Source organism: Equus przewalskii, chromosome 4, assembly GCF_037783145.1.
Source record: "Equus przewalskii isolate Varuska chromosome 4, EquPr2, whole genome shotgun sequence".
In the NCBI taxonomy this organism is placed as follows: Eukaryota; Metazoa; Chordata; class Mammalia; order Perissodactyla; family Equidae; genus Equus; species Equus przewalskii.
Window position 1 is genome coordinate 20,894,180 of NC_091834.1, and position 15,574 is coordinate 20,909,753.

The 15,574-nt window shown below is 38.6% G+C and overlaps 1 protein-coding gene across 17 annotated transcripts in view; it reads right to left on the reverse strand.

The window, feature by feature from the left end:
- Positions 1 to 15,574, reverse strand: part of COBL (cordon-bleu WH2 repeat protein) — a 277,967-nt gene that overhangs the window by 140,720 nt on the left and 121,673 nt on the right. For 8 of the 17 annotated variants that reach the window (XM_070615616.1, XM_070615621.1, XM_070615617.1 and 5 more), the window contains one exon: positions 15,484 to 15,558. The exons of the other annotated variants lie outside the window; for them this stretch is intronic. In XM_070615616.1, the coding sequence (XP_070471717.1) occupies positions 15,484 to 15,558 (75 nt within the window). The remainder of the gene's footprint in view (positions 1 to 15,483; positions 15,559 to 15,574) is intronic. 17 annotated transcript variants of the gene reach the window in all.

Consider the following 15,574-nt stretch of genomic DNA (forward strand, 5'->3'; position numbering starts at 1 on the left):
TGTCATTTCCCTAGATAGGGAGGGAGGCTGAGGGACTGGGAGCTCTGCTTCTCTCTGCCCCTTGGTTTCAGAAGCCACTTAGACGCCACTCACTCAACCAACCTGTGTGCAGGCAACCGAGATTCTAGAGTTTTAGACACGTCCCTCAAAGAGCAGGGAGAAGGCCACAGAAAAATACAGACACTAGAAAAAAATAGATACACATGTTTTAAGGAACACAAGGAAAATCAGTATTTTGAGAGGAACATTTTCTACCTTTCACCCATACAAACATTAAATTTGCAGTCAAGAGTTTAAAAGTTTATGCTGCTGGTTTTCACTTCGAGAACTAAGTATTGGCATTAGGCACTCCCGACCAACCTTTCAGGCTCTAGTTACATATTAACCTCATTCTAAGAATCATAGGCTTTGGAAAAAAACTCAGTAAGCTTTAAAAACAAAACGTTCCTCTGATAGTTTCCAGATTTGCATTAGAGAGCGCGTGATATGAAAACTTTAAAAGCTATGTTTAATGGGCAAACAGGTACGTGAAGAAGCTCAGGATCATTTTTCTAAATTACACTTTATGCTCTCTTTCCTTTGCACTATTTGATTTTGATTCCCTAATATCTCTGCAAGTGTCTTTCATAAGGGAAGATGCCAAATGAAAAGGGCTTTTGGGACAAAGATGGCCCTTACATTATTTATAATACCAGAGGAAAAAGCAACAAGTAATGGGGCAGAGCGATGCCACTTTACCAAGTGCTGACTATGGGTGTATCCGTGTGCTTGGTGCCCATTCAATCTCCTTTAATCCTTGGAGGAGCCCTGGGAGGGTGTGAGTACAAACCCACCGTACACGCGGGGAAGACAAAGCTCTCAGAGGTCGCAGAGTTGTACGCGCTAAAGTCAGAATCCAAATTCAAGCAAACAAAAAAAATGTCACACCTTTCCCTCTTCATGGAGGCTCATACAACCGTTAAAGAAATTATTAAGAGAACTCGCCGTAGTAGAGCGAATTGTCAATGACATGATGCTAAGTGAAAAAAGTGCCTGTCTATGCATCTCAGAGTTGGCCTTATGTACAAAGCAGAGAAAGAAAGGCTCAAGAGAATACACAAAGTGACAAGAAATTGTGTTGGACTGTAGGCATCCACTTTCCAAACTTTCCATATGATATTTATTATCTAATTCTGAATACAAAACACTTTTGAACGGTACAAGCTATACTCTCAAAATATCTCTTCAAAACTGATTTATAACAAAAATTAGTTCTACATCAGAAACATGTGGCTCAGCCTTTTGGACATATTCTTCTGCCCTCATTTGTGAACATTCCAAAAACAGCGACTTTTACCTTTTCCAGGCCAGGAGGATCCAGTTTCCCCAGGACTCTCTGTGCTTGTGAACATGCTGCCCCCTTGTGGCAAAACTGACTCAACACACACTTCTGGGAACATTTAGAAGTTCTTTAGAATCCACTTACGACAGGATTTTTAACAGGCCTGCGCAAGCTGGGCAGAAATACAGGATCTCTGATAAGCATGGTACTCGGGGCAGCTAAAATTATGGAATTTGCTCCACAAGTTAGTTTTGAATAACTTTTTCCAAAACTGCTGCTTTACTGGTGGGCGTCCCTAAAACTTCTGGGCTGCTAAGTGCAGGACCCCAGTGCTGCAGCAGCCTCCATGAGGCCAAGCTACTTGTGCGCAACACTCCAACCTGGATTCAGAAATGCATTAGGGTTCTGGACATGGAAGTCACTTCAGAACACAGGGAGTGACTCCTTCCACCCATGAGAAGCAAAGGCTAGGATGACAGAATATTTGCATAATTGCCTTAACAGGGCACATGGAAAAATGTCCCTGGATGATTTTTGATTTTTTTAATTGAGGCAGAGATTTTTTAAATCATTCAAGAGACTTTTTGTGGTAACAATCAATGCAGTGGTTATCTGATGAAGCTCATGTTGATAAACTTTAGATTAGTCCAATTTATAGAATTTGGCTTTTTTGAACCAAGGCAAGAGGCCCACAAACGGTCAGTTACTTCTCACCGTTCATTTTACAATTTTCTCAACGTCTGTCTCACAGTTAATAACAGAACCAGGGTTAGAATAGGGGCCACTTTACTCCTACGCAGAGCATTTTCTACTTTACCATATGGTGTTTTGTGTGTGTGGTATTTTTGTGTGCTGAATTACAAATTAACTCAGGTACTTTGTTACGTCAGTGTGTATAATTTATCACTGCTGTTTACACGCCTTAGGAAAACAGCAGATGGAGAAAGAGACCTGGGAGCCATTTCCATCTCACCACTAACCCCATCCAATGGTGCCTGACCACATCCCCTCCCTGTGTCTCAGGGTGAGAAGTGTGGCATGAAGGAAGTGTACACTATGCATGAACATAGAGGAGAGTTTCCTGAAAAATGTAAAATTCCAGGAAACTGCTTGAAATTATGTGGGAGGTGATTATATTCACTATGATTCAAGGACCTTTTGATTGAGAAAATGAAGATGTGGACCGAGGGGTTAAATTTGTACGCTCTGTTTTGGCAGCCCAGCGTTTTCTGGTCTGGATCCTGGGCACAGACTTAGCACCGCTCATCAGGCCACGCTGAAGTGGCGTCCCACATGCCACAACTAGAAGGACCCACAACTAGAATATACAACTATGTACTGGGGGGCTTTGGGGAGAAAAGAAGAAAAAAGAAGATTGGCAACAGATGTTAGCTCAGAGCCAATCTTTAAAAAAAAAATGAAGATGTATCTTGAATAGAGTAAACTTTAGTTTACATAAAATTAACCAAACTTTCCAGGGAAGATTTGATTACTTTGACCATCTACATTAGGATAATTTTTTAAAAATGCAAATCTATTCTCTTCAGACTCTTCAGGTTATAGATATGATAAACCACTTACATTTTCTCAAGGATAAATAACAAACAATAATAACTGCAAACTTTCTAATAGGACTTCAGTCAAGTTTACCTATCATTTTAGAGTACTTCCTAAGGGTGTTAGCTGAGCTCTGTAATTGCTAATCCTTACACTGATCCTGTGGGTGGATAGTGTCACCCCCATTATACAGATGAGAAAGTGGAGACAGAGAGGTCTCCTACGCTGCGTGCGATTGAAAGCTCAGCTCTCACACGGGAAGGGCAGATGCCTGCACTCAGCCGCCACCAGGCTAGCTCTCCACCTCTGGGCTCTTCAGAGAGATTTCACTATGACTTTGAACTGAAACTACAAGTCACCCTGTTTGCACAAAGGCACAGAACGGGGGGCACCAGTGAGGCAGATATCCACCACTGCAGATCTGTTTTCTTGTGAAGCAACATCCAAGCACTTTATGAGACCTAAGGTAGGGAGAAACTCACGAGGAAATGGAATGGGGTTGCACTTTATTACTGGACATATACCAAAGGAGCGCCTCTCGCTGGCCACACAGTGCAACTGAAGGAACGACTGCCAAATCCCTGGAAAAAGGGCACGTTCAAGGCAACAGGGGGCAGTGTGACCCATTCCCCTGAGGCTTTCTGACTCTACCTCCAGTAAGATCAAGAGCACTTTCAGACTAGAAGTCAATGGCTTGGGGACATTTATTAAAACAATAGCAGAGTACTCTTGAGGAATGTTACACCGTCAACATGCTTCACAGAAGGAAACGTGATATCAGACATTAATAAGACATGATAGTCAAAAAGAAATACAAACCCTGAATATAAAACATATCAAGAAGCACAAACAGACATCAACAGATTGACCAACCACTTGACCTCTGACTTGGGAATTTCTGCGTTGTTTAAGGAAGATCACACTTACTTTATAGTGCTGTGGGGGGGATGAAACAAGGTCACAGAACTAAGCATGTGCCTGCCACAGGCAGGCATGTGGTGGTAGCTATGGTCATTGTCACATCAGCCACCATCATTTTATTAAGTGCTATCCCTGACATATGGCTTCAAATCCAGTAAACTATTTCCAGGCCAATAATTAATCTACCACATTGCCGCTTCATTTATTAATTTTGATTTTCAGCAAAAGTCACCCTTAAGTTAAAAGAATGAAAAAAGCATATCCTAGGGAACAGTTCATTTCAGTATATAATGCTCTTCCTCCTTCCCTTTCACAGCTGCATGGTGCTTAGTCAGTAGACATGCCTCAGTTTACTCCACCAATCCCTCATGGATGGGCATTCGGGCTGCTTCCATTTCTTGCTGGTAAACAATAGTGCAATAAACAGCTTTGCACATGAATCGTTTCGGATTTTTGCCAGTGAGTCTTTCGGATAGATTTCTAGAAGCAGAATTTCTGAGTCAAAGAGTAAATGCATATAGTTTTTGGCTAGATATTGTCAAATTCCCCACCATAAATGTTGCAGCATTTTGCATTTTGCTCAGCAATGTCTAATAAGGGCCCTAGAGCTTAGCCAACAGAGTGTATTGACAAGCTTTTGAGGTTTTGCCCGTCTAATGAGTGATAAACGTAACTTCACTGTAGGTTTAATTTATATTTCTCATTATGAGTAAGTTTGAGCATTTTTCATGTATCTATGTACCACTTACATTTGTTTTTCTGTGAACTTTCTATTCACGTCTATCTAGATGAGTTTGTCATCTTCTCTTCTGTTTCTAAAAGCCCATCTCCCACATTTGTCATTTGGATTTTTACTCTGACTATAATATTCTTTTTCTTTCTTTCTTTTGCCATTTAAGAAAGTTTTTTCTCTTGAAGTCAAATTTATCAGTGTTTTCCCCATCACACCTAGATTTTGGGTCACAGTCCCCACACTCAATTGATAGATGAATTAACTCTTGTTTTCTGTTAGTATTTGCATGGTTTCAATTTTTACGTTTACATTTCTGATCCATTTGTTTTTTATCTTAGTGTTTACTGTGAAAACATATATAATTTTATCTTTCTCTTTGTGGTTATCCAATGATTCCAATGCCATATATTAATAAGTTTATTTCCCTCCACTCATTTGACATGTTGACTATGTTGTATATCATACTTACATCTTCAATTGGCCCTGGATTTTCTATTCTGTTCCACTGAGCTATTTGTGACCAATATAACACAGCTTGACTTATAGAGGCTTTAGAAACTACTTTAAAACTAGTAAGGCTTATCTACCCTCTTGCTTTTCAGGGATTTCTTGGCTATTATTGCTTGTTTATTTTTCCAACTATACTTTATAATCAACTCCTTTAGCTCTACAACAAAATCTGATCAACATAATGATGTTGCATCTTCATATCTAATAATGTGGCACGTCTTTCCATTTGTACAATTCTACTTTTGTATTTGCAGAATTTTATATTTTTTCTCATAAATGCTTTGGATATTTCCTATGAAGTTCTTGCCTAGATCTTATCTATCTATCTATCTATCTTTCTATCTATCATCTATCTATGGTATGAATGTATTCTTATGTTGCATTAGTGAGAAAAAAAATCTCACACAAAGTAACAATGCCCACTACAAAATTTATGCTGCCATTTGTTGCTGTAGAAAAAGTTATAATACCTGGTACATGGTAATAACCAAAGGGGTGTGAGTGGCCAAGCCCTTCAACAGAATTAAATAGATTCTACACATAGTTTGTAGATGGCATGAAATATTAGAAGCCATTTAAAAAGAATTTGTGGTAGATCTCGTCAAGATGGTGGTGTGAGCAGATGTTGAACTCGTCTCCTCCCATGAACACAACCAGGTTACAACTATTTTTGGAAAAATTACTCCTGATTGAAAACTGAAAACTGGATAAAAAGAACCCCCACAACAAGGGGCAGTCCTGAAAAAGGCACAAGGGGCAGAAATTCCTGCTAGAGAGGAAAAAAGCCGCCTTTGGGAGCAGCAGAGCTTCTCAGCTGGCCAGGTGGGAGCCACTCTAAGGTACACAGCCCTCCCTGGAGAAGTGAGGTCCGGAGAGAGGACAATACTGCTATAAGCATCCTTCAGACTCAGCCCAACTGAAACAGGGGTCTTGTTGCCTGGCTTGGCTGGCTATTAACTGCAGCGAGGATACCCCCAGAAAAGCTATCGGGGAAAAGTCGAAAAGACCCGGGTCTTAAAGGGCCCATGCACAAACTCACTCATTGCAGCAACCTAAAATCACCAGAGAGAAGGCTGACAGTCCCTTGGTGAAACGAGACTCACCTGGTGGGCTATGGGGGCATCTTGGTGAGAGGAGGGACCTCTCTGGAGACTGAGACATTGGTGAGGGCCATGGTTCTGAGCTGGTCCAGGCGTGCTGACGTGGACCCTGGTGGGTGCTACTGAGGTTCATACCTTGGCCTGTTAGCTCAGAGGTCTGCCACACCCACTAGAGCACAGATTTAATCCAGTTCAGCCAGGGCAGGCAACTCGCCCTAGGGACTGGCCCCACCTAACAGCAAGCCCTCAGGCTACTTTTCAGCCTGCAATGACTGGGTGCCTTGATCCTCTACAGGCAGGCAAGGGTGTCTGCCTCTGTGGGGCAGGGCCTGTGTGAGGACCAGGTGAACTGTGGGGGCCATTGGTGAAGAAGTGGAGGCCCCTGCAGTGCAGCATTGGGGTACACTCCAGGGGGTTGAGAAGTGTACACGGACCAGGACTGTGTTGACGGTGTATGTGGTCCTGTGGGGGGTGGGGCTTATCTGCAGCAGAAGACCTGTGCTTCACAAATAGCCATAAAAAGGATCAGCCCCACCTTCCAAAGCCTGAAACAATTGAGTGCCCCTGTGCCTAGGGTCAGCCCTACTCAGCTGCACTCTTAAGAGAACTGACAACAGCCTTGTAGGCCTGAGGCCTATCACAACTGTAAGCCCCTGAGCCTAGCAACCAGCCACACTGGGTACCAACCCAATTAAGAGGAAAACTGCAATAGGAGTGTGCTGATAGACTTTGTAGCAAACAGTGCTGAGGCTCCCCAAACCAGATTTACAATCAGCTGGCCAGGGAAGGAAAGATTAGACTCCCTGGGTACCTGCAGTGGGAGCAACCCTGCCACAGCAGAAGGACACAAGTAGCTCACAAAGGGGTCACTCCTGGTTCTTATGGACTGGTGACAAGAGGGAAGCACACTGCTGGGCCTCATAAGGCATGTCATACATAAGGCCACTTCTCCAAGATCAGGAGAAAGAGCTGACTCACCTAATACATAGAAATAAGCTCAGAGAAAGAGGCATAATGAGGAGCCAAAGGAATACTTTCCAAGCAAGGGAACAGTACAAAGCCCCAGAAAAGGGACTAAATGAAACAGAAACTAGTGACCTACTCGACAGTTCAAACAAAGTATCATGAAGATGCTCACAGATATGGGGAGAAGAATGGATGAACACAGTGAGCACATCAGCAAAGAACTGGAAGATATAAAAAAAAAAGCAATCAGAAATGAAGAATACAATACTGGAAATGAGAAATTCACTAGAGGGACTCAACCGCAGAGTAGAGGAAGCAGAAGGACAGATCAGTGAGCTAGATGAAAGACTAGAGGAAATCACCCAAGCAGAACAGAAAAGAGAAAAAAGAATTAGACAGAACGAGAACAGTCTAAGGGAACTCTGGGACAATATCAAGCATGCCAACATTCGGATTATAGGTGTCCCAGAAAGAGAAGAGAGAGACAAAGGGGCAGAAAATTTATTTGTAGAAATAATAGACGAAAATTTTCCTAACCTAAGGAAGGAAACAGACATTCAAGTTCAGGAAGCACAGTAAGCCCAAAGAGGCCCACACTACGACATATTATAATTGCAATGTCCAAAATTAAAGACAAGAGAGAATTCTGAAAGCAGCAAGAGAATGGCCACAAGTGACATATATAGGGAAGCCCATCAGGCTATCAATGGACTTGTTAGCCGAGACCCTACAGGTGAGAAGAGAATGGCATGACATATTCAAACTGCTAAAAGGAAAAAACCTACAGCCAAGAATACTCTATCCATCAAGATTGTCATTCAGAATGGAAGGAGAGATAAAGTGCTTCCCAGACAAGCAAAAATTAAAGGAGTTTATCACCAAGAAACCAGTTCTGCAAGAAATGCTCAAGGGACTTATTTAAGTGGGAAAGCAAAGACCACAAATAGAGATAAAAAAAAGAACTATCAAAAAAAAAATAAAACAACAACAAAAAAACAGGCAATAAAATCACTTGTAAGGTAAAAATCTAGTAAAGGCAGCAGATCAACTACCTGTGAAGATAACATGAAGGCTAAAAGACAAATTGTACTAAAACCACCTATTTCAATGATAAGAGGGTAATGGATAGACACACACTAAACAAGAGACTATATATGATTTGAAAAACATATAATATGGGAGAAGGGGAGTGAAAAAGTAGAGCTTTTAGAAAGAGGTCAAGCTAAAGAGTCTATCAATTCAATATAGACTGTTACATGCATAGTATATTAAATAGGATCCTCATGGTAATCACAAATCAGAAACCTATAACAAGCAAGAAAAAAAGTAAGACAAAAGAAATCAAACATATTACTAAAGATAGCCATCAAACCACAAGGGAAGAGAGCAAGAGAAAAAGAAAGGAACAGAGAAGAACTACTAAAACATCCAGAAAAAAAAAGGTGACAAAATGGCAATATATATATATTTATCAATAGCTACTTTAAATGTCAATGGACTAAATGCTCCAGTCAAATGCCATAGGGTGGTCAACTGGATAAAAACACAAGACCCATGTATATGCTGCATACAAGAGACACACTTCAGACCTAAAGGCACTCACAAACTGAAAGTGAAAGGGTGGAAAAAGATATTCCATGCAAACGGCAAAGAAAAGAAAGCAGGGGTAGCAATACTTATAGCAGACAAAATAGACTTTAAAACAAAAACAAGAGACAAAGACAGGTGCTACATAATGATAAAGGGAACAATTCAACAAGAAAATATAATACTCGTAAATATCTATGCACCCAACATAGGAGCACCTAAATATATAAAGCAATTATTAACAGACATAAAAGGAGAAATAGACAGTAACACAATAATAGTAGGGGACTTTAACACTCCACTTACACCAATCAATAGATCATCCAAACAGAAGATCAATAGGAAACACTGGCCTTAAAGGACACATTAGATCAGATGGACTTAGTAGATATATACAGAGCATTCTATCCAAAAACCACAGAGTACACATTCTTTTCAAATGCCCATGGAACATTCTCCAGGATTGATCACATATTAAGCCACAAAACAAGTCTCAATAAATTTAAGAAGATCGAAATAATACCATGCATCTCTTCTGACCACAAAGGTATGAAACTGGAAATCAACTACAAGAAGAAAACCAGAAAAGCCACAAAAATGTGGAGATTAAACAAAATACTACTGAACAACGATTGGGTCAATGAAGAAATAAAAAAATTCCTGGAGACAAATGAAAATGAAAACAGGACATGCCAAAATCTGTGGGATACAGCAAAAGCGGTTTTAAGAGGGAAGTTTATAGCAATTCAGGCCTACCTCAACAAAGAAGAAATATCCCAAATAGACAATCTAAAAGTGCATCTAAAGGTACAGGAAAAAGAACAACAAACAAGCCCAAAATCAGCAGAATGAAGGAAATAATAAAAATCAGAGCAGAAATAAACGATATAGAGACTAAAAAACCAATAGAAAAAATTAATGAAACCAAGAGCTGGTTCTTTGAAAAGATAAACAAAATTGACAAACCCTTAGCTAGACTCACCAAGAAAAAAAGAGAGAAGGCTCAAAGAAATAAAATCAGAAATGAAAGAGGAGAGATTACAACGGACACCTCAGAAATACAAAAGAGAATAAGAGAATACTGTGAAAAGCTATACACCAACAAATTGGATAATCTAGCAGAAATGGATAAATTCTTAGAAACATACAACCTTCCAAAACTGGACCAAGAAGAAGTAGAAAATTTGAATAGACCAATCACCAGTAAGGAGATCGAAACAGCAATCAAAAACCTCCCCAAAATATAAAAGTCCATGACCAGATGGCTTCCCTGGTGAATTCTACCAAACATTCAAAGAAGACTTAATCCCTATCCTTCTCAAACTCTTCCAAAAAATGAAGAGGAGGGGAGGCTTCCTAACTCATTCTACCAAACCAACATTATCCTGATACTGAAACCAGACAAGGACAACACAAAAAAAGAAAATTACAGGCCAATATCACTGATGAAGATCAATGCAAAAATCCTCAACAAAATTCTAGCAAATCGAATACAACAATACATTAAAAAGATCATACATCATGATCAAGTGGGTTTCATTCCAGGGATGCAGGGATGGTTCAATATCTGCAAATCTATCAACATGATACACATTAACAAAATGAAGAATAAAAATCACATGATCATCTCAATAGATGCAGAGAAAGCATTTGACAAGATACAGCATCCATTTATGATAAAGACTCTAAATAAAACGGGTATAGAAGGAAACTACCTCAACATAATAAAGGCCATATATGACAAGCCCACAGCAAATATTCTCAATGGAGAAAAACTGAAAGCTATCCGTCTAAGAACAGGAACCAGGCAAGGATGCCCACTGTCACCACTCTTATTTAACATAGGATTGGAAGTCCTAACCAGAGCAATCAGGCAAGAAAAAGAAATAAAAGGGATCCACATTGGAAAAGAAGAAGTAAAACTGTCACTCTTTGCAGACAACATGATTTTATATCTAGAAAACCCTAAAGATTCCACTAAAAAACTTTTAGGAACAATAAAGGAATACAGTCAAGTTGCAGTATACAAAATCAACGTACAAAAATCGGTTGCATTTCTATACACTAACAACGAAGTAGCAGAAAGAGAAATTAAGAATACAATCCCATTTACAATTGCAACAAAAAGAATAAAATACCTAGCAACAAACTTAACCAAAGAGGTGAAAGATTTGTACGCTGAAACTATAAAACATTGTTGAAAGAAATCGAAGAAGACACAAAGAAATGGAAAGATATTCCATGCTCTTGGACTGGAAGAATTAACATCGTTAAAATGTCCATACTTCCTAAAGCAATCTATAGATTCAACACAATCCCTATCAAAGTTCCAACAACATTTTTCACAGAAGTGGAACAAAGAATCCTAAAATTTATATGGAACAACAAAAGACCTGGAATAGCCAAAGGATTCCTGAGAAAAAAGAACAAAGCTGGAGGTATCACACTCCCCTATTTCAAAATATACTACAAAGCCATAGTAATGAAAACAGCATGGTACTGGCACAAAAACAGACACACGGATAAATGGAACAGAATTGAGAGCCCAGAAATAAACCCACACATTTATGAACAGCTAATATTCGACAAGGGAGCCAAGAGCATACGATGGAGAAAGGAGAGTCTCTTCGATAAATGGTGTTGGGAAAACTGGACAGCCACATGCAAAAGAATGAAAGTAGACCATTCCCTTACACCATGCACAAAAATCAACTCAAAATGGATTAAAGAATTGAATGTAAGACCCAAAACCATGAAACTTTTAGAAGAAAACCTAGGCAGTACGCTCTTTGACATCGGTCTATGAACAGCATATTTTCTTTGTTTTTCTCTCTCTTTTTTTTTTTTTTTTTGGAGGAACAATAGCCCTGAGCTAACTACTGCCAGTCCTCCTCTTTTTTTGCTGAGGAAGCCTGGCCCTGAGCTAACATCCATCTTCCTCTACTTTATATGTGGGACGCCTACCACAGCATGGCATGCCAAGCGCTGCCATGTCCGCACCTGGGATCCAAGCCAGCAAACCCCAGGCTGCCGAGAAGCGGAACGTGTCAACTTAACCGCTGCACCACCGGGCCAGCCCCATGAGCAGCATGTTTTCAAGTCCCATGTCTGACCAGGCAAGGGAAACAAAAGAAAAAATGAACAAATGGGACTACATCAAACTAAAAAGCTTCTGCACAGCAAAGGAAACCATCACAAAACAAAAAGACAACCTAACAACTGGGAGAAAATATTTGCAAACCATATATTAGATAAGGGGTTAATATCCAAAATATACAAAGAACTCATCCAGCTCAACAACAAAAAAACCAACAATCCAATTAAAAAATGGGCAAAAGATCTCAACAGAGATTTCTCCAAGGAAGATATATGGATGGCCAAGAAGCATATGAAAAGATGCTCAACATCATTCGCTATCAGGGAAATGCAAATCAAAACTACAATGAGGTATCACCTCACTCCAGTCAGAACGGCTATAGTTAATAAGACAGGAAACAACAAATGTTGGAGAGAATGTGGAGAGAAGGGAATCCTTGTTCACTGCTGGTGGGAGTGCAAACTGGTGCAGCCACTATGGAAAGCAGTATGGAGTATCCTCAGAAAATTAAGGATAGATCTACCATATGATCCAGCTATCCCAGTGCTGGGTATTTATCCAAAGAACTTGAAAACACAAAGGGATAAAGATACATGCACCCCTATGTTCATTGAAGCGTTATTCACAATAGCCAAGACTTGGAAGTAACCTAGGTGCCCCTCAAGGGATGAATGGATAAAGAAGATGTGGTATTTATACAGATGGACTACTACTCAGCCATAAGAAATGATGAAATCCAGCCATTTGTGACAACATGGATGGACCTTGAGGGTATTATGCTGAATGAAATAAGTCAGAGGGAGAAAGACAAATACCATATGATCTCACTCATATGTAGAAGATAAAAACAATGACAAACATACACATAGCATTGGAGATTGGATTGGTGGTTATCATAGCGGAAGCGGGGAGGGCAAAAAGGGTGATTAGGCTCACATGCGAAGGGATGGACTATAATTAGTTTTCGGGTGGTGAACATGATGTAATCTACACAGAATTTGAAACATATTAGGATGTACATCCGAAAATAAATAAATAAATAAATAAAATTTAAAAAAACAATTTGTGGCCAAAGTTGAGGACGATGAAAGATAAGCCTTATAGACCAATGAGTCAATGGACATTCCAAACCATTCTCAGTTGATTTAAGTATGTTTTATAGCAAAAAACACTAGCATTGCTGATGTGGTTATGTCAGGTAAAGATTTGCTTAACATTATAAACCTGAAGAAGGAATTTTCTTAAAATTCATTACATAATTTTAATCCTGTTTATTTGGATTCAGATGAGAACGATCACGAGCATTTCTACTGACGGGCTGCTGCCATGCCTGGGTTCACTTGCAGCCTTAGTTCCTACCACATGTTAAATCCTCCTTCAAGTCAGAAATTAACAAGATTTGGTTGTCATAAAAGTTGAGAGCTGATTTTCACAGAGCATTAAAATATGGCCATTAAAAGGGGAAAGAAGTATTAAGTCTAGAGCATTAAACCCATGTTCTTAAGGTGAGTTGTGAGGAATTGAGAGCATCTCACCACAGCTACTGTTACATTCAGGAACGAGATAATGGCCATCGGGACACATACTAACATATTTACTTAAATTAAAAACTATAACTTGATTTTTTCTTAACCAAAAATAAATTTGATTTAGGTTTTTGGTTGGACAGTAAGGGTTCATTTTGCCAATTAGTTTATATGGCAGACACTCTTCATAAACCGAATGAGCTAAATCTATAAACCTAAGATATCGACAAAAATATATTTAAAATTTGGGATTAGATTAAAAAATTTCATTAAAAAACACTGTATTGGCAAAAGTGAGTAAAAACTGACAATATTTCAATTTCCTCGAACCTTATCTATGACATCCATCACCAAACATAGGTATAAAATTTTTTGGATAGATGTTAACTAAATTTATGGTGCTGATCATTTAGCAACATAGAGATATATCAAATCATTATGTTGTAGACATTAAACTAACACAACATTATATGTCAATTATATCTCAATAAAATAAAAAAAATTAGTCGATTTTGCTATTCCTTAGTCCAGATCAACATGTTAGTAAAATCAGCAGCTGTGAAGCATGGAATTGTAATTTGAGACTACTGAAAAATATAACAAGGATAAAAACAAGAGTATGATGTCAAATTCATCATTTAGACTTTTTAAAATTATCTAGAAACAATTTACACAATTACAGTAACTATATTATGCCTAATTGTAATACACCTTTATATGCACTTCATATAACACTTTAAATTTAAAAAATTCTTTCACATATATAATTTCATTTCTACATCTGTTTCTATTGCATTTATTCTATTAGGAGAGATGTCTTCAAACATTATAAAAAAAAAAGAAAGTGCCAATGAGTAATGAGTATAATTGTTATTTGATAAATCTTGGTGAAGTATTTTTTTTTCTTGTACCTCCAAGAAGTCAGTAACTCCAGTGTGACTGAGGAACAAATCTCTTTGCAAGCCAACTGGTTTCTAAGGCTTAGCTACTGACAGATTTGAAAGAGAATCTAACCAGGTACAGATAAAAAATAATTCAAAATAATTTTTGACGATAGATTACTATGTGATTAACCGGAAGGACTTCAAAGAACTGAAAGGCATTGCTATAACAGCACTTTTCCATACTCGCGTACTTATGTAAAACGTTTCCTCAGGGCTTAAACCAATAAAAATGAAAAGACTTACAGAATTAATGTTGAAACATCAGTTTTATCAATAGATTATGTTCATTAGTGGATATATGGATTAAATGAAAAGATTAGCTTTCATCTTATTAAAAAGTATCTTTTCCAAAACAATTTACTTTTCATGCTTAAACATTATATGTTAACAGTTGTAACATATGCATGTCGATTTATTTATTTGCAATTGTAATATGAACTCAATCTGGAAGAATATTTTCCTACTTACAGCTTTATGATCACATGAAATAAAAAAATTAGATAGACATTTTAATTTTATATTACATTTCATTTCAAATTTTTATGAAAGACTTTCAAGAATAAAGAATATTTTGGAAACAATAAAATTTTACATGCGGACTATCATGGAAATGTGAAATCAAAGAAAAGAACCATAATGCAAAATGTCTTACTGTTCTAGAAGAGCTTGTCTATGTAATTTTTAAAAAGTGATGGTATCAAAATTTATTAGCTATATTTAAGATATCAATATTGATAAGATGCTATGAATTATTTTCTTTCAAGTATTTAAAATTATGAAGAAACTTTTTACATGCCAACTTTGAAATGTGAGGGCACTGGTAGTTTTACAAAGTTCTTTCAAAGTAATTGCAGAGTTTAGGAACTAGTAGACCCAGGACTGGGAAACAGGGCCGTGTGGCTCTCAAACCACCAGCTGTTCCTGAGAATGAGCGGAAGTAATTCCAGGGACTGTAAATTCAGTTAATCTAACAAGGGATCCTCCTGATTGTGCCAAATGTGCAGAGAGGCAGAAACTAAAATATTCCACATCTTCCAAATATAGCATGGACAACTAAAAAAGAGGCCATTTGCACTTTTGTGCATCTTCTAGACTGAAACAACCCCCCAAAAGCAAAAGACAACTAAACTAATCCATAATTTCATTTTCTAGAAGGCCATGCAAAGCAGCAAGAAGTTCAGCCCAGTTAGCAAGAAGCACCTGCTGGGTGTTAGTACTCACGTTTGAGCCCCTTCCTAATGCCGACTTTGAGGCGTCCTCATCACTGTCCACCCCGGACAGCCCGATCTGCTCAGCCTGGAACACAAGCGTG